The 24,018-nt window shown below is 41.3% G+C and overlaps 1 protein-coding gene across 1 annotated transcript in view; it reads left to right on the forward strand.

The window, feature by feature from the left end:
- Positions 1-517: 517 nt before the first annotated feature.
- The window catches only part of pigk (phosphatidylinositol glycan anchor biosynthesis, class K), a 63,858-nt gene continuing 40,357 nt past the window's right edge, over positions 518-24,018 (forward strand). Inside the window, exons 1-9 of the mRNA XM_086153399.1 lie at positions 518-650; positions 839-892; positions 1,015-1,106; positions 3,864-3,999; positions 5,727-5,838; positions 7,263-7,359; positions 10,146-10,263; positions 14,875-14,985; positions 19,970-20,139. Coding sequence (XP_086009525.1) covers positions 585-650; positions 839-892; positions 1,015-1,106; positions 3,864-3,999; positions 5,727-5,838; positions 7,263-7,359; positions 10,146-10,263; positions 14,875-14,985; positions 19,970-20,139 — 956 coding nt within the window. The 5' untranslated portion in view covers positions 518-584. The remainder of the gene's footprint in view (positions 651-838; positions 893-1,014; positions 1,107-3,863; positions 4,000-5,726; positions 5,839-7,262; positions 7,360-10,145; positions 10,264-14,874; positions 14,986-19,969; positions 20,140-24,018) is intronic.

Genomic DNA, 24,018 nt, shown 5'->3' on the forward strand with positions numbered 1-24,018 from the left:
ATTTTATGTTTCTTTGAATCTCTTGCAGCAATGTATTCTCCTAAAGGGAAAGAAGTGAAGGGAAAACACAACGTACATATATGACCCATTTTATATCCTTCATCACAAATAGAACTGTATATAAAGAAATAAATGAGGATAAGATAAGATAGGATAAGATATACCAGTGTCCTATTCAAAACACACACACACACACACACACACACACACACACACACACACACACACACACACACACACACACACACACACACACACACGTACATATACAATAACTTTGCAGGGCTATTTCCGGCTACAAAATAAAAGCACGTTGGTTTCTTGCATAGAATCAGTGGTACCGGTGATCCCTCCCCCAAATATATATTTTTTATTTTTTAGAATAATTTATTCCGTATTCCTGTCGATGTCATCTTATTTTTGCATGTTTTTGCATGTCCTACTTCGTACATTGCAGGTGTTATGTAGGTCATGTAGCTGAAACACGGTGGTGCTTTTATTTTGAAAGATCACTACCGGAAGTAATTACCGGGTGGGGTCGCTCTCTACAACTTCCCGGATGCGCTCGGCTAATTTGATACAAAATGAAAATACTGACAGTTTTCGGCTTATTTACCATATTTCATCCCTCTGTCAGCGTCAACATCGAGGCGAGTGAAGATTTACAAGCGAATGATATCACATCCCTCTTGTTTGTTTTTTGTCATATTGTGTCGCACGTCTACAAAGTAGTCATTCGTGTTAGCTTCCGTGCTAACCGGCTAGCTTAACACCTGCACTCCTGATGATGCCTAATGATGAACTTCGATGAGTTACTTCTTCCCTTTTTGTTTCTCAGGACACCGCAGGGCAGTTCTTCAGCAGCGGTCACACCAACAACTGGGCCGTACTGGTGAGTAATATACATCTTTGTGACTGAATTACATGCGAAAAAGAGTTACCTGGGCTGCGGGAGTACCGACATGCCATTTGCTGACTAGCATGATTCTCCGAATTTGCCTGCTCGAACTTCAGGTTTGCACATCCAGATTCTGGTTCAACTACCGACATGTGGCCAACACGCTGTCCGTTTACAGAAGCGTCAAACGCCTGGGCATCCCCGACAGGTAAACATCAACAGGTTAACGCTTTTGAAAATCTGAAAAGTACATTTCAAGATCTTGTACAGATACTGGAGGTGCAGGATTTTAAGTACATAGGTATAGGTTCAAGCAGGTTGGAATGGGTGGAGAAAAGTGTCAGTGCTACTATGAAATAGAAGACTATCAGCCAGAATGAAAGGAAAGGTTGACAAAACAGTAGTGAGAGAAGATATGAAGTGAGTTGGTGTGAGAGAGAACACAGAGAATAGGGTTAGATCAGGGGTGTCAAACTCATTTCTCATCGCGGGCCACATATGGCCTAGGTAGATGTCAAGTGGGGTGGACCATTAAAATGATAGCATACTCAGCAATAAATAACCAAAACATCATGTCTTTCCTCTGTTTTGGTGTAAAGAAGTACAAGGAGATTAGGAAAATCTTGGAATTTAATGAGCAATCCTTTTATAAAACATTTCGTGAAACATCTCATATTTCCTTAGGCAAATGTGTTATTTACTTTTATCATTCACATGGATGCATTGCAACTGATCCCACTGATCGTACAAAGGCACAAAACTTTAAGTTTTCAATTTGGTATTGAAAACTATAGTTATACACTTTAAGATTAAATGAGACTTTTAAAGAAAGGGATTTTTCAACCATCTACACATGTGCATAAAAAATCTAAATTGAATCCCTGTCTGCACCTTACAGACAAAAGAGAGTGCTATTAAATGTGTAAGGAAGAAAGTATTCACCTGTCCTGTAAATGTGTAAACGTGTGAAACATGCATACACATACATTACATTCTGAAAATGTATGGAGTTGCATGAACAGTAGAATTCCACCATACTCTTTTGTAGTGAAGCCGCTTACTAACATTAAATTGCACATTCTTGCTAGCAATTAGGTGGCTGGCTTTTACCGCTTCGTCACTGATTTCTCGGGTATCGGTGGAAGTGGACCGCTGTTTCCTCAGACCTGCCAGCAATTGGTTGATTTTATCTCTTCTCAGTTGTCTTTGCAAGCTGTCATATTTTTCGCTGTGATGAGTCTTGTAGTGGCGCTGAGTATTATATTCCTTAAATATCAAAACTTGTTGCAAACACATCAAGCACAAAGGTTTCCCATGCGTCTTTGTAAATAAATAGGACATAGTCCATTTTTCTATAAAGATTCCACACTCTTTATCTCCTTTTCTCTGTTTTGATAATGACATTTTGGCTAATGAGGGAGTAGCGGGGAGGTAGAGAACAGGGAGCAGATGGCGCATTGATAACGTCTACTGATTGGTCTGTCTCAGAGATTCAGCTTATCTGCCACTCAGACCAAAATAGCGCGCCCCCTAGCGGGGAATTCTCGAATTGCATTTAATACAAAAAATCAAATCCTAGTCTTTTATGCATTTTTTCCACTTTCAAATTATTCTGCGGGCCTGATCAAACCTTCGTGCGGGCCGGTTCTGGCCTGCGGGCCGTATGTTTGACACCCCTGGTCTAGAAACCGTGACAATGACCAAAAGACAGGAGGCAGCGCTGGAGGTCGCAAAGATGAAGATGCCGAGGTTCTCTTGAGGTGGCGGTATGCTCTGGGAAGGAGAGGAATGAGGGATAGTCGCAGCAAGGTGAAATATGTGTGTGAATCGAGTGGAACGGTGAGGCTACACGGGGTGGAGATCAAGAAGTTGGAGGATTTCAACTACTTAGGGTCAGCAGTCCAAAGCAATGGAGAGTGTGGCAAAGAGCAGGAGAAACTGGCAGGTTGGACTGGGTGGAGAAATGTGTTGGGCGTGAAATACAAAAATACAACTGAAGACTATCAGCCAAAATGAAAGGACAGGTGGACATGACAGTAGTGAGAGAAGATATGAAGTGAGTTGGTGTGAGAGAGGAGGATACAGAGAATAGGATTCGCTGTGGTGACTCCTGAAGGGAAAAGCTCAAAGGAGAAGGTTTCCACGGTGATGTTTTGATTCATTTTTTTAATTTAAAAAACAAATAACTGTCTACAAGTTGTGTCCAAAATCTTGTTTAAATTACAAAACCTTTTTGTTTAACTTTGTCATAAATATGTTTTGCATTTGCACATTCAAGATATTTTGGAGAGAAGGTCAGAGAAGCCAGACTGAGATGGCTTGGTCATGTACACAGGAGGGATAGTGGATATACAGGACTGTCTCAGAAAATTAGATATTGTGATAAAGTTCTTTATCTTCAGTAATGCAATTAAACAAAAAAAAAAAGTCATACATTCTGGATTCATTACAAATCAACTGAAGTATTGCAAGCCATTTATGATTTTAATATTGCTGATTATGGCTTACACCTTAAGAAAACTCAAAAATCCTATCTCAAAATATTAGAATATCATGAATAAGTAATATATTTTTTTTTAATTGCATTACAGAAGATAAAGAACTTTATCACAATATTCTAATTTTCTGAGACAGTCCTGTATTGGTAGACAGATGGTGGAATTGTACCAAAGAGAAGATTTATGGACGTAGTGAGAGAGGATATGAAGTTAGTTGGTGTGAGGGAGGTGGATACAGAGAATAGGGTTAGATGGAGAAGTTTGATTTCGCTGTGGTGACACCTCAAGGGAAAAGATCAGAGAAAAAGATTATTGGTGATTTATCAAATATTTTCTCAATGTGAAATCATGCCATGTATTTGTTTTTAAAAATTGAAAGTCACGATTACTGTTGTCACTTCCAATATCCAGACGTGGACTGCTGTGGTGTGGCTGCACGTTTTACTCTACTGGTTTTAATTTTCTAGCCACATCGTCCTCATGCTGGCTGATGACATGGCCTGTAACCATAGAAACCCAAAGCCTGCCACCGTGTTCAGCCACAAGAACATGGAGCTGAACGTCTACGGTGATGACGTGGAGGTGGACTACCGGGGATACGAGGTGGGCTCGATGTGTTTTTATAGTCTGGATAAATACCTACATCTCGGCCAACAGGGCACGATATAACCCGATTTATATTATTCCACATGGCTGGAACGAGCATGTTTCCACACTCGTCGTCTGATGTTCGGAAAGTAAATGACCTGATATTTATCCCCCAATGTAGGACTAACAGCGAGGAGGCCTGCCGGCTTTATCTCACCGTACGTTTAGAATATTTGCTCTGCCGAATGAAATGGAGGGCGGCAAAGGTGGCAAAAAATCATTGTCATCGTTGTTTTGTTTTTTTTTTTTTCTTCTCCACATCGTCTGGTGTGTAGACATTTTGAATAGTTTTCTGAAATATTTTGATAATTCTAAATTTACTAAGCTCGTGAAAAATCACTAGTTTCACAGTAATGAGGGATATGGATCAGGTGTATCATAAAAGAAGTCATTATAAAGTAGCAGAGAATATACATGATCTAAGGAAAATGTAAGAAATAAACTTGTTTATTTCAGTGGTTAGACTGTTTATATATTGTCACATTGTTTAGGTGCAACTTGTTTAAACAAACCCTACTTATTTTTATGCAGTGAAACCTCATTTTTTGCAGGAGTTATGTTCTAAGATCCCCCCGTGAAAAGTGAATTTCTGCGAAGTAGAGACATGATAATTTTGATGGTATTTACAGATATTTTAACCCTCAACAAACCTCACTCAACCCTTGACGTACCTCCCGTAAACTGTTAACCCACCATCCACTGTTATATGCTTCCCACACTCTTATACAGTACACTATAAACACTTTTTAATAATTGTTGCATACAATAAAGATTGAAATACATTACAAAATGTACAGTCAATGAGTTAATATAAAATCATATTAAATGTTAGGTTATAGAAATGATTTCTTAATGCTGTCATGGCGGCCAACTTCAGCATAACTTATGCCTTCCTTTAACACATCGAGAAGGTTTAACTTTTCAGCAATAGCGTAGCGGGAAGATGGATTCTAAACCAGACTTTTAGGCAGATGCTTGGTGTTTTTGAGGCATCGTAGAGCGTGTTGTTATTCTGCGTGGATCTTGCGTGGGTACAATGATCAGAGCGAGAGTTCGCGATGCTGGGTATCTTTGTTTAGCAAGGGCGATTTCGTATTTTGTTTATTTTTTAACATTCATTTTACTAAGTTTTTTGTATATTTTACATATTTTTTTCATATATGTATATATGTATATTTTTTTTCTATCAGGCTAGAATATGGCTATTTCATCATGAAAAAAAATTCAAATCCCGCAAAATGCTAAAGAATGATAAAAAGTTAGAAAATAATTCCAAAAACAAATCCACAAAGTTCTAGTTTTCATAGCTTTTCTTGCACCGTGGGACGATTAAAGGAATATTCTATTCTATTCTAAGCACAGAAAAAATAAATGAAGCTGCACTACTACTGTATTGGGAATGGGAATTTGGAGGCTGAATATTTGGGGAAAAACATTCTGGCCTCGGCTGAAATTGTTCATTCTGCGTCAACATCCTTGTTAAGCTGCTGGACAATACTGCTCGCAAGTGTTGGAGTAAACCTAAAATTCACAAGGCACACCCTGGCTGTATTTACTTTAGCCGTGCATCTGACATTTGATTCAACAAAGCCTAATCAGGAGTTTGTTAATCTCAATTTTATCGCGCTCGCCTTTCGCTTCCTGACCGGGCATGCCGCTGTAACTAAGCCTATCCTGCCCAGGTGACGGTGGAGAACTTCCTGAGAGTTCTGACGGGAAGGCTGCCGCCCAGCACGCCGCGCTCCAAGCGTCTCCTGTCCGATGACCGCAGCAACATCCTCATCTACCTGACAGGTAAGTAGGTGGAGCCAAAGGAGAACGTAAACGTGTTTTTGCCACGATACTTCTTGCAAGACAACGTAAACGCCGTTCTTCGTGAGCAAAAGGCAGACCACCATATGTTTTTTGAGTACATTTACTCCTCTCAGAGCTGGAAAAGTATTTGTATTTGTGATAAAATTTCAATCTTTTTTTTTTTTTTTTTAGCGACAACAAAAGCGTTTTAAAATCAGGAAGCGTCAAACTGTTTCACCTGGCTGCTGTTCATTTTGTTATTTTCTTCCAAAGCTCCCCACATGCGCACATGAGGACATTATCAGACACTGTCAGAACTACAATTTTATTTTATTTTTTCATTTATTTATTTTTTTTCCTTCATTTTGTCCGGCTATTACGTTCTAACCCCATACATGGAAAAAAATAATCAACTTCTCATAGATCATGAATGGAAAAGGATTACATGCAGGTGTACAGGCTTTTTTTAACATTTTTTTTATCCTTTTGGCTAAAACAGTGCTCCAAAGGAAAAATAAGCCCCCAACTTTCACCGTGTCAGTAAGACGGACAAATTTAGTTACTGTAATTTCCAGGCTATCGAGCGCACCTGGATATTAGCTGCACCGGCTAAAAATAGCTAAATAAAAACGTGTGTTCATGGCTGCACTTGTGTATTAGTTGCGTGTGTCCATGTTGTAACATGAGATATTAAACTGAAACATTTTTTCAAAACTTTTAATTCACATGTGTCAAACTCAACGTCTCAAAACCTTTTTAAAAGGTTTACTACAAAGGTCTTAAAAGGCCTGATTGTCTTACAATAAAGACACAGGCATGTATGGGAAAAGTAACATCTACAAATTCGTAAAAAAGTCGAACCATCCATCAATTTTCTGCTGGAAGAAAATACAAAAATACAATAAATAGAAAGCTAGGAAAATAGTAAGCGTGAAATTACTTGGCACATATTGGAAAAGTACAAAAAAAAAGTACAAATTCTAGATCATTCATCCATCCATTTTCTATTCCCACTTAAAGTTGTCGTCTTCGGTGTCGGAATTGAACGGCCTCAGAATTTCACGGTCATTTAATTGGCCCGATGTGACGAGGCTAAATGTTTTGGCGGCATGAAGCTCATTAGCGCCAAAAAAATCAATAAATTAGCCGCATCGTTGTTTAAGTCGCAGTGATCAAAGCGTGTGGAAAAAAGTAGGGGCTGATAGTCTGGAAATGACTGTAATTGACTAAATCTGTATTTGAATCTCGCAGCAATCCTTACTCTGGTTTTAATGAGCTGGATAGTGTGCTCATGCAAGCACGCACACCTTCTGCTGACACTCCCTCATATATTTTATGTTATTTAGCATTCCGTGTTTTATTTTTGCATAATGCATCAGGAGAGGAAAGAAAAATGAATAATTGAAAATGCTTGTGATTAACAGGCCACGGAGGAAACGGCTTCCTGAAGTTCCAGGACTCCGAGGAGATCAGCAACGTGGAGCTGGCCGACGCTTTTGAGCAAATGTGGCAGAAAAGACGGTAAGTAAAAAATGGAAAATGGCACAAAGATAAGGCGGTTGCTCCCCTATGCACGCCAACAGTGATATCTCTGTAATTACTCCCTGAAAAGAGAGAAAATTATAGAAAAAAAGAGGGGGAAAAAAAAGGCAGCGCTTGAGCAAAATGCATGATTTGTGTCATCCCGTTTAATTAAAGCTCCAAGGAACCAAAGAATCCTCAAAAGTAATGGGATGATTGTTCTTCAGAGGATGCAGAGCAGCTTTTGTTTTCCCCTCCCTCGTTTTTTAACCCCAAAATTGCCGGACGGCAAACGGAAGTCAGAGGGTTTTTGGTTTGGAGACTCCGTGCCGTTCACCACAGCTCACGATCAGAAGCAGGAACAGTGATCAATTGATCAGCGATCACTTCCGTTGTTGATATTTTTTCACGATTTAATTGCCAACTGTTACAGATAGAGATTTGTGTTATTTGATTTCTTCAACTTTGCCTCCTGACGTTTGTATAGACCAGTGCTTCTCAATTATTTTCTGATAAGCCCCTCCCAGGTAGTATCATTTGTCTATAAAATTGTTCTATGTACACCTCTGCACAACATGGTTTCCTTGTTAACATTGAAGAAAAGAAAAGAGAAATATAGATCAACTTGCAAAAACTTTATGGGGGGTGATTGTTGGTAATATTCAGCACGTTTCCGCCGGAAAACCTCAAATGGCTTATCAGCGTAATAGTGGTGTCATGTCTTTAGGTGACGCCTTCATTTACTTAGTTTCATGCTGTCCGCTGCAACATTTTTAGACACAGCAAACACACCGGTCTGCGAAGCTAAGCGCTACATACGCTTCATCATATTTCCTTGTCTTAGCTTTCGCTTGTTTCATTATCTTCGTCTCTCACCATCTTTCTTATCATCCCTGTTAAATATTTTTCTATGGTTGTCTCTTGAGGGTTTGTTCACTGCACTTCATATTTCCTGCTCTGTGCTGTGCGTGCACATGCTTGCTGCAAAAAACACCTACACCATAAGCATGTTCCCCCTGGGATTGTACCCACTATTTGAGAAACAATGATATTGACTAAAATACCAATCTAGAAGGGGACAAATAAATAATAAGAATAAAGCTGAACTAGATTAGCTATAGTAAACACAATGCAAATAGTGAGAAATTTCGAAGTTATCCTCAAAAATGTCTGTGATTAACATAGAGCGGGGGAAAATAAGATATGTATCTTTATTTTTTTCTGCTAATGGCTCTTGTGTGGGTGTTGTAGCGGAATGCCCAATCTGGATTACACTCTTTCTCTAGTGGGATTTAGCAATGAGCTGATAATGTCATCCCAATCTGGGCTCAGTATCATCAGCCCCTCCGTCATCAAAAGGTTTTTTTTTCCCCCACTCCTCTCCATTTCATTTTTCTCTTATAGTTTTCCCACTTTAATCTCCTAAATTATTATTTTTTTCATACATAAAAAGGTTTCCCTTTGTGTGCTGTTTCAAATCTGGGACTTTCATTTGTTATGTAATTTCAATTATTGTAAATAATTTGTCACAGAGAACAACTTGTCATTGTTTGCTGTTTTCTGTGACAAATTATACATAATTTTTTTGTACTTTCGCACCGTAGGTTTTAGAGTAATGGTATTACAATGCAATGTGTGAGCGATTGGCAGTATTGACAAAAAAATTGACATGAAAATGTCTTAAAAGGTCTGATTGTCTCGAAATGAATAAGTCAAACGTGTTCATTTACCATAAACTACATTTCGCACAATTCATGCCTATCATGTTACCCGCAAAGTAACAACATCCCGCCGTTAGATCGCAGTATGTTCCCATCAATGCGGTTTTCAACAAGTGGAATTGAGAAATACAAATGATCCCTGAATGTCCTGGAAGAGAAAAGTTGATTCTGGAAAAGTTGGAAAGCTGTTTCAAGAAAGATGTGAAGCCCATTACATGTTTGTGCTTAAGGGAGAAAAAACGGTACGTCTTTTGTGTCTGTTGTCAAAGAGTACAATCTGCGGCGGCATTTTGACACCAAACACAGAGCTAACTATGCCCAAGTGCCAGAAAAACAACAAATTGTCCAAGATTTAAAATCTACGATGGCAGCAGAATGTGTTCATGAAAGCCGCATCAAAAACTCTGCAGCAGTGAAGGCTAGCTTTGTAGTGAAGCAACTAGCAAATACATATATATATTTTTTTTTACATCTATGCAAATGCATGTGTAACATTTTGGATTGAAATGAGTGATAAATTGACTGTTATTTAACATTAAAGAGTAGTTACGTTAGTTACATTCATACTGTTAGTGAAAATGAGTTTGACATCCCTGTTGCAGCGAGACGGGGGACTTTTCAGCCAAGGATCAGAGTTTCAGATGCCTCTAAATGAGCAACCACCACGTCTATTGTCATCCAAATCGACATCCCAGCCGCCGAATAAAAGCTGAGTGACGCCAGCTTTGATAACGAAACGATAATTGCCAGCGACAGCGGGCAAATGCCGGCGCCGTCGTCCGATCCTCCATGAACCAACGACATGAGCGAAGGCTGAGTCTCCATCCAAGAGAGAAAGATGGCGCGTGGGCGTCTTGGAAAGGGGCTGTTGTTTTTTCTTGGTCGCCATAGCAACTGGAAAATGAAAGATGGCTCGAAGGTTGCGCACATTGCCGGGTTTTATCGGAACAATTGGTCAAGTGTTACGCCAGCTGTGTATTCTCATCAATTTCATATGAGGTGCCGTATGATCCTGTACTTTGTGTGTGTGTGTGTGTGTGTTTGTGTGTGTGTGTGCGCTGGCAGGTACAACGAGCTGCTCTTCATAATTGACACTTGTCAGGGGGCATCCATGTATGAGAGGTTCTACTCGCCAAACCTCATGGCTTTGGCCAGCAGTCAAGTCGGCGAGGACTCTCTGTCGGTGAGTTCACCGTTCTGCCGAAACCATTTATGTGATCGGATAAGATAAACTTTATTGCAGTGCAACAGTTATCGTATCAATAAATATGAATATAAATATAAAGAGAGAGACAATTAGCAGACAACAAAAGAGAACAAATGAAGAGACAGCAGAGTGAACAACAACAACATCATCAAGGATAAGAATGGAAAAGAGAATGGGGGGGACAGCGAGGGTGAAAATAGACAACCAAAACGACGACAACAAGGATAGGAACACCATTAAACTGCAACTATGAATATTATAATTTGTCTAAAAAAAATGTTCTATGTACACCCGTGCATAACATTGTATCCTTACTAACATTGAAGAAAAAAAGAAAGAAATATAGAAGCAACAAAGAACAACTTTATGTTGGCTGGTTTACTGAAGTAGCTTTCATAAAGCGGGATGATTGTTGGCAATATTCGGCACATTTTGGCTGAAAAAACTCAAGCGACTTATCAGCCTAATAGGGGTGTCGTGTCTTTAGGTTACGCCTTCATTTATTTGGCTTCATGCTGTTTGCTGACAACATTTTTAGACACAGTAAACACACCGGTCTCTCCTCATCTCCCACCGTAGTCACAGTGAAGCCAAGCACTGCGTACACTTCGTCATATTTCCTCGTCTTAGCTTTCAGGGGACTTTCATTTGTCTCCAACTCTCACCACCTTCCCTATAAGACAAACTTTATTGATCCCTAATAAAGTGGGGAAATACTTTTCACAGCAGCATAACAGTTATAGTGTCAATAAATATGAATATAAATCGATAGACAATTAGAAGATAGCAAAAGACATCCACAAATAGATAGCAGAGTGAACAACAGCATTATCAAGGATAAGAATGGACAACAACAGGTTGGGGGTGGGGTGTGTTTGAACCAAACCGAATACCACGGTCCCTCTAACCGATCAAATTTTATCCATACGAAGGTCCTCATTGGTTCATCTATAGCTATTCCTGATCAACATGTGCAAAAAAATCACAATACTTAAATCACAACACTGGTGTTCTGTAATAATCCCAAACGAATCAGGAGTGGGTTCTCCAGCCAGCGATATGAACAGTTTGGAATACAGTAGACCCTCGCTACTTTGCAGATTTTTTTTTTTGGAAAAAAACCCAATGTATTTTTTTTTTTTTTTTTTGTGGTATTTGAAATGTCTTTTCGTGATGAAACAGCCATATTCTAGCCCAAGAAGAAAAAAAACAGTAAAAAATATAGTAGAATTAAACTAAAATTAATTTTATTAAAATAAATAAATCACAAGATCTCCTTTACTAAACAAAGATACCCAACATTGCGAACTTTCATTCCTACCATTTTACCCATGCAAGATCTCATCCGGAATAACATTGGCTAAGTAGGTCTGTACATGGCATACGATTGGCTGATGTCGTTCCGTTCCTCATTTTGATTGGTTCATGGAGAAAAGCAGCTTCTCTCCTTTTTGGTGGGCTAGCATACAATGTCCTGGTCCACTTCGCTGCTGTTTGCGTAAGCATGAATACTGTCTACTTTGTGCCATTTAGTCTGTGAAAGTGTCTATAATTTTTTTGCGATACCCCACGCTCTACGAAGCCTCCTAAACGCCCCAGCAAAAGCGTTTAGTGTACCGTATAAGTGTGTAGGAAGCATAATACAGTCGATGGTGTGTTGATAACAGTTTGCGGGAGGTTTGTAAAGGGTTGAGTGAGGTTCGTCGAGGGTTAATCTATCTCTAAATACCATCAAAATGATCACATCTCTAATTCGCGGCAATTCGCTTTTCGTGATGGGTCTTGGGAGGTAACTCCCCCGAAAAGTAAGGGTCCACTGTATTACTATGGTTTTCTGTTGCTGCTGAGCACTCACCTCCACCGAGAACACACACTACATGAGAAGCACACACAACTAGAGACAAACGCATTCAGGCTACTGAGAAGCCTATTTATATTAACAGCAAGACGCCGACCTTACACAAGGACACCAGCCATCTGAAAAGGCAAATTTCACACTATATATTTCTAACGTGTTTTGATAATACACTTTGCAACAGTAAGGTAAGAATGCCGTGGTGTAGTTGTTGCATTGAGGTTGTATACCATCATTTACGGACGTTAAGCTGTTACTTTTAAACACTGATGCGGCTAATTTATGCTTGCTATAAATTTAGTATAGTATAAATGTATACTTTTTTGTACTTTTCCTATATGTGCCTGGTAATTTCATGCTTACTATTTTCCTCGCTTATTTGGTGAAAATTCTTGCTATTGTTTTCTTGTCAGTAATTTTCCTGACATTTCTTGGTCATTTTATTTCCATTGTAGCTATTATATATTTTGTTTTTTATATTCATTTGCGTTTCTAGAAAAAAAAAAAATCTGTTTTGCATGAGCTTTAGTTCATTCTTGATGATTTTAAGGAAGTTACTCAAAAGCTTCCCTCAAATCGTTTTCCTGTCATTTTTGAATATATATTTTTTTGATTTCTTTTACGAAGTTCTTCTTGATTTTAAGATTTTTGAACTGAAATTATTCACCGTAATTTCCGAACTATAAGCCCCTACTTTTTTCCCACACGCTTTGAACACTGCAGCTTAAACAACAATGCGGTTAATTTATAGATTTTTTTTTTCGGGCTAACAAGCTCCACGCCGTCAAAACATTTAGCCTCACATCGGACCAATCGAATGACCGTGAACTTCCTAGGCCGTTCAAGTCTGACACCGAAGAAGACGAATTTGAAGGTTTTAGTGCGCAGGAGGAAAACCAAGATAGCGATCAGCACTGTTCAGAAAAAAAAAGCATTTCCAGTACGTATTTGTGGATTTTACCGCTATGTGTTTCATTAAAAGTAAAAAGAAGGTTGAAGTGTAAATATCTCATGTTAGAATGTGGACATTTGCGGCTTATAGACAAGTGTGATCTATATATGTACCCACATATATTTTAGCTGGTGCAGCTTATATTCCGATGCACTCAATAAACCGGAAATTATGGTAAATCCATTATCATGAAATTTCCTCATTTTCATTTTTCATGAAAGCATCATGAAGTACCTGGAAGTACGTGTAGTAGAGATTGACAGCGGAGCTGCAGTCGGCCATCCAGAATAAGCATTTAAATATTGCTCTGTTTTTAGTTTTTGCAGTGGTTGTTAAATGAATGAAAACTGAATAGTCCACAATGCTGTGACCAACAAAAAGCTAAAAGCCTAAATCTGAGAAAGCGATGTTAATGGCTGCCTGATTTGAGGAAGTTTTGCAACGATCCCTGAAGTCTGAAATACTGTATTACACAATGTGGGCGAATGCGTTATTTATTGTGTGAGGATTCTCATTGAATAAACTCACAGAATATCTCATCACATTGTGGGTGTTCTTACATAACCGTGGGGATTTTTTTGTTAACAATTTGACAAGTTATTGCATAATGTCATTTTTTTCTGTTTGTTTTTTACAAGTGTTTTTTGGCATCAAGAACACAAACGCACTTCATTTTTTTTTCCTTCTCCTTGGTAACATTCCAGCTGCTCAACAATTACATGCCAAATAATAATAATACTATTGTTTTTTTTTTTATCATTGGAAGTTTATTTTACTTTTGTTCGAGAATACAACAATAAGAAGTTCAGTTGGAAATATGTTTTTATTGTTTAATGTGTTTATGTATTTTCTGCACTATAAGGCGCATTGGATTATAAGACGCACCTTCAATGAATGGCCTGTTTTAAAACTGCTTTCATTTATAAGGCGCACTGCATTTTAAGGCGCATAAAAAAGAAACTACTGTCGTGGCTGGGGTTACGTTATGCATCCACTAGATGAAGCTGCGTTTAAAGGAATGTCAACAAAACAGTCAGATAAGTCAGTCAGTCAAACTTCATTAATAGAGTACAAGCCAACGTTCTGACAACTCCGTTCACTTCCAAACAAGTAAGTGCATTCACAATACGGTACCGTATGTACCGGTAGCTCTTACTGGTATTTGGGCCGCCTTCGTTGAAAAATAATGTTTTTCCAACTCCATTTGTCACAGTTCAAAACTTTTCATATAACGATAGCACCAAGAAGTACTTCCTCTAAATTCATTGCTCTATTCCCATGTTGTACTGCGTGACTGATCGCCTTGCGTTTGAACTGTGTTGAAAGCACGTGTCTTGAAAGGTGCCATTCTGGGGTCTTTATACACACACACACAAGTGTTTTGGGACTGGAATTCCCCTTTACCGTTTTTACCGCTGCTACTTCGGCGACGCCCCCTGACTATGGTAGCCATAATTAACCAATATTGCTCCATATGTAAGGCGCATCGGATTATAAGGTGCACTGTTGGTTTTTGAGAAAATTAAAGGGTTTCAGGTGCGACTGATAGTGCGGAAAATACGGTACTATAATTTCTGGACTGAAAACCGCTACTTTTTTCACATGCTTGAACACCGCCACTTAAACGAGGCGGCTAATTTATGGACTTTTTGGGGGGCTAATGAGCTTCACGCTGCCAAAACGTTTAGCCTTGTCACATTATTATTAACTTTACTTAGCAGCAATTCTGTCCCAAATATCATCCCTCTGTTATTAAACTCCATTTTTTTCTTGAATGCAGCACCAGCCGGACCTGGCCATTGGTGTCCACCTGATGGACCGCTACACCTTCTACCTGCTGGAGTTCCTGGAAGACATTCATCCCGCCAGCAAGGCCAACATGAATGACCTGGTGAGTTTTTTTTCACGTTTTTGTTTGTTTGTTTTTACAAGCGCCAGCAGAGGATGCACACGCTGTTTAAATGTCGCTATTTGTATTACAATTTTTTTCCAATATACATCTATACATGTTTTAAACCCGGATTTATTTGTCTTGTCATGTTTTTTTCAAATTCCCTTCCTTGGAGGAGGAGATGGATTCCGGTCGAGTTGCGCTCATGTGCTAAAATCATAGACAGATTGACAGAAATAGCGTGGAGTCAGCGTTAGAAATGTGACATTTGCAGAGTCCCATCTCTGAATCAGGAGATTTTCGGGGGTTTACTTTGCACCATTCAGGCGAGAAAGAGATTTCGACAGCTCCCCAACGATACTGGGCTCAGGATCCCCGCCAAGTTATTTATAAGGCACACATTGCTTGAAATTGTGTAAGCGTAAGTTTGTTTTTGAAGAGATCCCAAGGAAATAGATTTGTTTTCAGATTTTCATTTCTTTCCCGGGGTCCAAAACGAATTGAGAGCCTCAGGGCCGACCTCGTTCTCGTGACTGTCCAAATGCCATTATCGTGATTCCCAAAGCACCCGAGGAACTCACTGACACGACGCTTATAGGATTTTGACAGGCGAAGAGGACATTTTATTTTAAACTGTCGCAACAGAAAGGAAAGGAGATCCACCACTTCAGGACAGGTCGTCCACCTCGACCTGAAGGGCAAGGACCAGTCTTTTGAAGGCAGCAATGTCTGTATTCTGGCCAGAGAAGACAGACAGTTCCAGAGAGGAGTCAAACCAGAGAAAGGAGGGGGCTTCAGACACAACCTTTCAAGAACGTATAATGCCATACTGGGATCAATACCAAGACTAATCAGGACCTTCTGTACACTCCAAACCAATAGGAAAGATTCACCACCAAAACCAGCCCCTGGTAACTTCCACATGAGTCTCATTCCATGGGATCCAACAGGTTTCACTCCTTTGTCTGGCTTTACCTTGTCATGTTCCAATCCAGGTTATCCCAGAAAATTTGTTCTGTTGTCCCCAACAAACAACTACCCCATTTGCATAACAACCACCTTTCTGCACATCAACTCTTTCATTTACACAACAAGCCACCACAACCTAGAACCGCCCAAAACACAGGCAGTTACATCGGGAAACTCCCCTCAAGTCATTAGAAGTGAAGAAGCCTCTGGCATGAGGGGGTGAAACATCTTCAAGTGAAGAATTTCAAGTCTGGTTGCCATGACAAGATTTTGACAAGAACAGAGAGCGAAATACCTGATTTAATGTGTGTATCGTCGAGGAAACCGTGATTATGTGTGACTCATTTGCCGTTGCCCGATGAGTACAGCAAATATTAATCCCTGGGAACTCGTCCGGCTGGTGATCCAAAGAGATATGAGGTGCGTTTCACTCCGCCCTCCTCCCGAAAAACACTCGATCACATTTCCATTTGTGAAAAACAAGTGTAAAATGACCATAATTTCCCCATGGGGGCTTTTGGAAAGTAGATAGATTTGTCCGTGTGTACGGGCCAAAGCGACGGCGTGGATAATGTTAACATTCACATGGTTACTTTGGCTTAAATGACACAATTTGACACGATTAGATTTGGCTAAAAAGGAAATCAGCTTTTCATTTAGAGATGGATCATCATGAAAGGAAAGGCGCCCAAGACCGGCGATGTTGTAAGGTCTACAAACAGTGACAAATACCAAAAGAGAGGAGACAGAGCTCGAGGTCGCAGAGATGAAGATGTCGAGCTTCTCTTTGGGAGTGGCGAGGACAGATAGGATCAGGATTGAGTCCATCAGAGGGGCAGCACATGTTAGGTGTTTTGGAGAGAAGATCAGAGATGCTAGACTGAGGTGTTTGGGTCATGTTCAGAGGAGGGATTGCGAATACATCGGTAGACGAATGCTGGAATTGGAGGTTTAGAGCAGGGGTGTCAAACCGATTTTGGTCTGTGGACCGAATACTGCCTAATTTGTTGTCAAGGGAGCAGTAAAATCACAGCGTATTTACCTAGAAGTAACGCTAAGTCCAAATTTTTTGTTTTAGTGTAAAGGAGATCAGGTAAATCATAAAAATCTTAATGTGTAATGAACGTTTCCTTTAAAAATAACACATGGCAAACAACCAGAGTTCAGTCTTTTCAGTTTTCCGTGCATTTTGTTGTATTTTTCGCTATGGCGGGTCTCATAGCGGCACCTAAACTTTTGCATCCACACCAAGCATACAGGTTTCTTATTAACCTCATCGAACAAATAAGAAGTGGTCCATTTTTCTTAGAATAGCCTACACTTGATGTCACTTGACAACATCTCGCTGATGAGCGTGTCAGGGCCAACGGAAAAGCAGGTACGTTTCTAACAATAAGACAAAATGCAAGTTACAGATCCGGGAAGCCGCGTTGCTGCCACCTGCTGTAAGTTCTGAGTCAGGTAATGTTGCGCCTTGTTGCTCACACTGACTAAAGCAGTGCAACCCCAGCCAACAATATAGGAACTGCATTTTTATTCGAAAGAAATAGTGCATGATTTTAATGTATTTTTTCGAATTGTAGATTTATTCCACCCCCGATGGGCCGGCACTGGCCTGCGGGCCATAGGTTCGACACCTCTGGTCTAGAGGATCACCAAGGAGAAGATTTATGGACATAGTGAGAGAGGATATGAAGTTAGGTATTGTGAGAGAGGAGGATCCAGAGAAATTATTCTGTTAAACTGACCTTTTTCTGGCACATTATTGGCCAATGGCCATCACATGAGTCCAGGGCAAAATGTTACAAAATCGCCTTTTTAATCTTAATGACTAGATTTTTTTTTTTTCTTCCAACTTGTGCCGGAGAATTTTCCCAAACGAAGGGCCACCATGAAAGAGCCGGTGTCCTTGCCGCCCCCCCCCCCCCCAAAGGATCCAGATGAAAGTCCTCCCCATCGGAGGCCGCGCTTGAAACAGAATTTGCAACACTTTGTTGAGGTTGTTGACCTTTGACACACAGCGGCGGGGTCGTGCTGTGCCGGCCCGCCGCTCGATCCCTCTGCGCCTTCCCTTTCATGTCGCGCTGACCCCACCTGAGCCAATCCAAACGTGGCGAATCCTAACCGAGGCTGCCAGTCAAAGGTCAGCCAGTCCGCATGAACCCATTTATTATTCTTTCCAATTCTCCTCGTTGTTCTTTGGGAAAACCAGATCGATACCATGGATTTCTCTCAAACCGTCTTTCCTCTTCTTTTCTTCCTTTCCTTAATCCAGGCCCCAATCCTCCGATGAAACGAATCGTCTCGTCCTTGTCTCCCCCGACCAATCCTCCTCTAATCACGTTCATCCAGCAGATATACCGTTCACCTCCCCTTTAGTGATTCTATTCTCCTTTTTCTTTGTCGCACAACACACTGACAATTCGGACACTTAAGAGGATTAACCCAGGAGTGGTCACACACCGGGCATCGGAAGCTTTGTAATTGTCAATCTCCCGGACCTCTAATCCTCTCCACACGCGGCCTCTTGCTTGTTTATATTTATTTTTTTCATTTATATATAGAGAGTTGGGGAGTTGGACTCCACCAGGGCTGCCCTTTGTCACCGATTCTGTTCATAACTTTTCTGGACAGCATTTCTAGGCGCAGCCAGTGCGTCGAGGGGATCCAGTTTGGTGGCTGCAGGATCGAGTCTTTGCTTTTTTGCAGATAATGTGGTTCTGTTACCTTCATCAGGCCGTGATCTCAAGCTCTTACTGCAATGGTTAGAAGCCGGGAGATGAGGGTCGGCACCTCCAAATCCGAGACCATGGTGCTCAACCGGAAACGGCGTGGAGTGCCCACTCCGGGTCTGGGAAGAGGTCCTTCCCCAAGTGGAGGAGTTCCTGTATCTCGGGGTCTTGTGCACGAGTGAGGGAAGGATGGAGCGAGAGATGGAGAGGTGGATCGGTGCAGCGTCTGCAGTGATGTGCAATCTGTATCGGTCTGTCGTGGTCAAGAGGGAGCTGAGCCAGAAGGCGAAGCTCACGATTTACCGGTCCATGTACGTTCTTACCCTCACCTATGGTCACCAACGGTGGGTAGTGAAAGAACGAGATTACGGACGGAGGTATCCTGGGGATTCCGCCCATCTGGGAGGAGACCATGGGGAAGACCCAGGAGACACTGGAGAGACTATGTCTCTAGGCTGGCCCGGGAACACCTTGAGATCCCCCCAGAGCTGGACCATGTGGCTAGAGAAAGGGAAGTCTGAGTCTCACTGCTCCGCCTAATGCCCCCATGACCTGATTTGGTATAAGCGAAGGAAGATAGGCCAAACAACTGCCACCTGCAGACACTCTCTGATGGTGATAGGGAATGCAGAGGCCGGAACTGCTGAAGAAGGCCAGCAACGTCCTGAAGAGTCCTGCGGACTCAGTGCAGGAGACGGGAGAGAACAGGATGATCCCTCCTTCACCGACAACTTCACCCAGAGGATGTAAGGAAGAGATTTTGGTATTGCAGGGGGTTCGAGCGATCGTCCTTGGAACTGAACATTCCTGGTGCAATTCCCGGTTCCTCCTATCCTGTCGAAGTTTCGCTGAGCAAGACGCCGAACCCCTAAATGCTCCCCTGGTGCTGCTCCTTAGCTGCCTTCTGCTCATGGTGCCTCCATGATGGGTTGAATGCAGTGGTCAAATTTCACTGATGTTGTGGTCTATGTATTACTGTATGTGACAAAGGTATTTCTTCTTCCTTCCTTCTGTGCCCAATAGACTTAGTTTGTTTGTTCATTCATTCATTCATTCATTCATTCATTCATTCATTCAAAAATCTTCCCATCCATACATAGACTCTTGTTATCTGCTGCGAGTTGTTCATTTTTCTGACACTTGTGACTACAATGCGACTTCGGAGCTGGCTCTACCTTCCAGCTGTCACTTCACCTCTGTACCGGTGTATGATCGGAGCTGCTTCTGCCACCTCTAGTGAATATTGGCGCCATTTGTTTAAACCCTCTTTTTCTCCTCCCCAGTTTAAAGTGTGTCCAAAGAGCCAGTGTGTGTCCACCCCGGGCCACCGCACCGACCTCTTCCTCAGAGACCCCGGAAGCGTCCTCATCACCGATTTCTTTGGGAGTGTGCGCAAGGTCGAGATCACCATGGATACCGTCAACCTGACCGACCAAGTGACGCAGGCTGAGAAGTAAGATGAAATTTTATTTCCCTTTCTTTGGCATCTGCCCTTAGAAACCCTGCTCTCATGTATTTTTTTTTTTATTGGAGCAGACAGGAGGTTCCTGAAGGGATCGCAAGATGACTTTGTGAAAAACAATCGCATTTTTCAAAGGATGTAATCCGGTCTAACAATTATGTGTGCGAAGAAAAAGAAAAGGAAATTAAACAAAATAATTTGCTACACCTAGAATTTCACCAATGGATGAGCTCAGTATTAATTCATTTTTACCAAACTGTTAATAGCTTACCCCCCCTATGGAAAATAACTTCTAAGTAAGAAAAATTAACTATAATTTTCCGCCCTCAAAAAAAGCATTGGAGTAGCTGAGTTTCTCGTCCTGGATCTTTTTTTAACAAGCGTATTTGTCATCAGGAACTAAAAACTGACGCATTTGTTGCTCTACTTAATGGACTTAATGGCGAAAAAAAAATCAGTTTTGGTTATTCTTGAATCTTTACGTTCGTTTAAAGTGACAGTCTGTTCAAAGCCGACACCGACACGAGTTGTTTATTGTGCTTGATTTGTTGGTCTGGTATAAATTATAACCGCATGCTTGGCTGTCACTAGTTTCCAGTCCTGCGTCTGCAATGCACTTTAACAACATTGTACTCATTACTCTCTTTTAATGATCCTTTGGAGAGAAAAAAAAAAAAAAAGTACATTTTAGCTGAGAATATCTAAGTAGATTAAGATGCGGATTAGGGACGATCCGTGCGTAAATACTTAATGGCCGCTGTGGGCAAAATTCGATTTCGTTGCCTTTCCATCTAACTAGAATTCAATTGCTATTTACAGCACCTCCCATTATTGACATTGATTCCTCCAGTAATGATACGTTGAGTCTTTGGGCGTGAAGCACACTGCCGAGCGCAAACACATTTTTTTTTTCCTCCATGTCCTCGGGTTACGTCGGGGTCGCTCCTCCGATGAGGCCCGTGAATGAGCCGTAGCGTGAAGGAATAGATCATCTACGGTGCCCCCCGGTGGCGAAAGTGACAACGCGCACACTCCCTTCCAACTGCCGTCCGTCTTGTAACGACAGAGCGTTGCCCGTAGATGGCTGCAGAGACCCGCCACATTCCCCCGACTCGTGCCTCTCGCTTTCTCCGGGTCTGCTGAAATATTGCCGCCTTCCGTTATCGGCCTGCTAGTAGACGAACTATTCCCACCAGTAGTTGGTGGAGAGACGTACTTGTAAGTAAAGGAATAATTTCAATGCCCTTGACATGTCATGATACAAATTCAAAGTCTTCATGAGTAGGTTCCATCCTCCTGTGTTAGATTCATTAACTTGGCCTCTAATTGAACCACCGGGAGGTGTTATAGTTAAAGAATCGAGTGCGGCTGTCTGCTAATTAGTAATTAGAGGCAATTGCCAGAGTGATTTTAGTGGTCTGTTTTGGCCTCAGGCTGGTTAGTCATTGCACACAACTTCCCCTATTACTTTATTATTGATCAGCACTAACACATTGGAGCTAATCAATAATACAACACAGGAACAGCCAGTGTTATTGAGCTAGCTAATTCAGTCCTCCAGACAGATGTGTTATCTCGCGTCGTGTTTGCACGAGAGCAGCGTCGCCCCGGTTCACAGGATTTTTCCATGAAGCCAGGTTTCGTCGATGTGTCGGAAATCTACCGGTGTCTCGTAGCAGATTGTACCTGTCGGAGAAGCCGTAGCCTCTGGTTGATACCCGGGTCCTCGTGTCTGAAGGCGAAAAACATCAACAACCGCGTCGTTCAACTCACTCTCGGTAAAGAAACCAGAAAACATGGTCATTTAATGAGGCCCTGATATGGACATGTGAATAAATATTATCACAGTCGTTCCTGATTAATTGTTGCAGCTCTAATAGTCGCACAAAGGCACACAGTAAACAAATTGGAATTTCGGATTTGCTGTTTAGTTACCCAACTGACATGTGACACCACGAACAACGATGCAGATGACAACGCTCGTCGGGCGGAATAAGATTTGTAGCTCGCGATGATGTACATGTGCACCTGCTGCGTCTGCGCCTTTTCTCACAGTGCCATTGCTCGGTGAGTTATTTCGCGCCATTGCCGCATTCGTTGTGGGACTTTTCTTGTGCGTACTTGTCATCCGTGTTCCCCCAGAGGCGGGTGGGTTACGTGAACGGCCGATTCAGACAAGGGTACAATTTGGAGTTTAGCTTGCCGAGTAGCCAAGCGGCCGTAAAAAGAACAGCTCAAGAAACTGAAGAGGTAAACAAAAATCAGCTGATGAAATCCATTGTCATAATTGTATCAACAGCAAACACAAAGAAGTGTAATGGCGTTCGTATGTTGGGAGCTTACCGGTCGGTAGCGTCATGTTAACATAAAGCATCAACATTGGGGTTCTGTTTCTGTTTTACAATAAACTGGTTCTGTGATGCGGTCCTTTATTTTCTTAGTATGAAACATGGCTGCCTTGACTTTCTGCAGGCCCCAGTGGGACAGCAGAAGAAAAGGGCTTTGGTTAGCAATAGAACAATTACACACAAGTGCTCTGCAAGAAAATTGAAAATTTGCTCCCCGGGGAGGCAAAGTAATTTAACTAAAGAGGGTAGTCGTTGCGTTGAAGAGTTAGCAGTGTTTTTAATGAATTGGAAATTGGTCATTATTATGGCGATTGATAGAAGATAGAAGTAACTTATCTGATCAGAACATATTCCCCCCCCTATTCTACATAAGACCGAAGGGAGGCAGTGCATCACCAGAAAGTTTGGCTTCTCCATCCAGATGGTAAGAGAGCGCATGGATATGCTAATTTCCTTAAAGTAAATGAAGGGTGAGTCCCTCTTTGTGCGCCAACTCTTATCTAGGGTATTAGGTTTAAGTGGAGATGGAAAAGATGGCTTTCGGTGGAAAAAGTGGCGAGGAACAATTTACAGGTTAATTGCAAAAGATACTCTCTCCTGGTATCTGTGAATCAAAAGGTAAATCAGGGGTGTTAAACGTATGGCCCGTGGGCCTGTACCGGCCCACCAGGGGGTCCATCAACCCATGGAGTAAATCTATGATTTAAAAAAATACATAGAAATTATAAAATACTTATTTTAACTAAAAATGTAGTTCCTATATTGTCTTTTAGGGGTGCACTGTTCTAGTCAGTGTTAGCAACATGGCACAGCACTGCTTCACTCAGAAATTACAGCAGATGGCAGAAATGCGGCTTCCCGGGCCGTAAATAGCATGTTTACTTATTGTTAGAAATGTACCTGTTTTTCTTTTGGCCCAGATACCCGTCATTGTCAAAAAAGAGGGTTTTCCAATAAAATTGGACCACTTCTTATTTGTTCATTAAGGTTAATAAGAAACCTGCATGCTTGGTGTGGATGCCGCAAGTTTCGGTGCCACGATCAGACTTGCCATCGTGAAAAATATCATAAAATGCACAGAGGACCCAGAAGACAGAGCTGAGGTATACTGTTGTTAAAATTGTACTTACTTTTCGTAATGAATCTCAGGTCGCTCGTCATGTATTTTTTTAACAGAATGACACACAAAGCTTTTTATAACTTTCCTGTTCTCCCTTACACTAAAACGAAGGGAAAATTTGAACTGTGGTAATTACGCAATTATTTTACTTGTCTGGCCCCCTTGACATCAAATTAGGCCGTATGTGGCCCCTGGACCAAAATGAGTTTAACACCCCTCTGGTACATACTGATTGTGTTTACCTTCTATGTCAGTAAACTGAATGATGTCAGGCTGTGGACTTTTGAAGAAATCAAGTTGGGATCTGAGAAAATAAAATGGAAAATGATCATTATTTATTTCAACGTTTTGTTTGTTTAGTCAGAACGAGTACTTGCATCTCCGCTTTTGCACATAAATGTG

This window comes from Fistularia commersonii, chromosome 10 (assembly GCF_037954325.1).
Source record: "Fistularia commersonii isolate RoL2024-O1a breed Wild chromosome 10, RoL_Fcom_v1.0, whole genome shotgun sequence".
In the NCBI taxonomy this organism is placed as follows: Eukaryota; Metazoa; Chordata; class Actinopteri; order Syngnathiformes; family Fistulariidae; genus Fistularia; species Fistularia commersonii.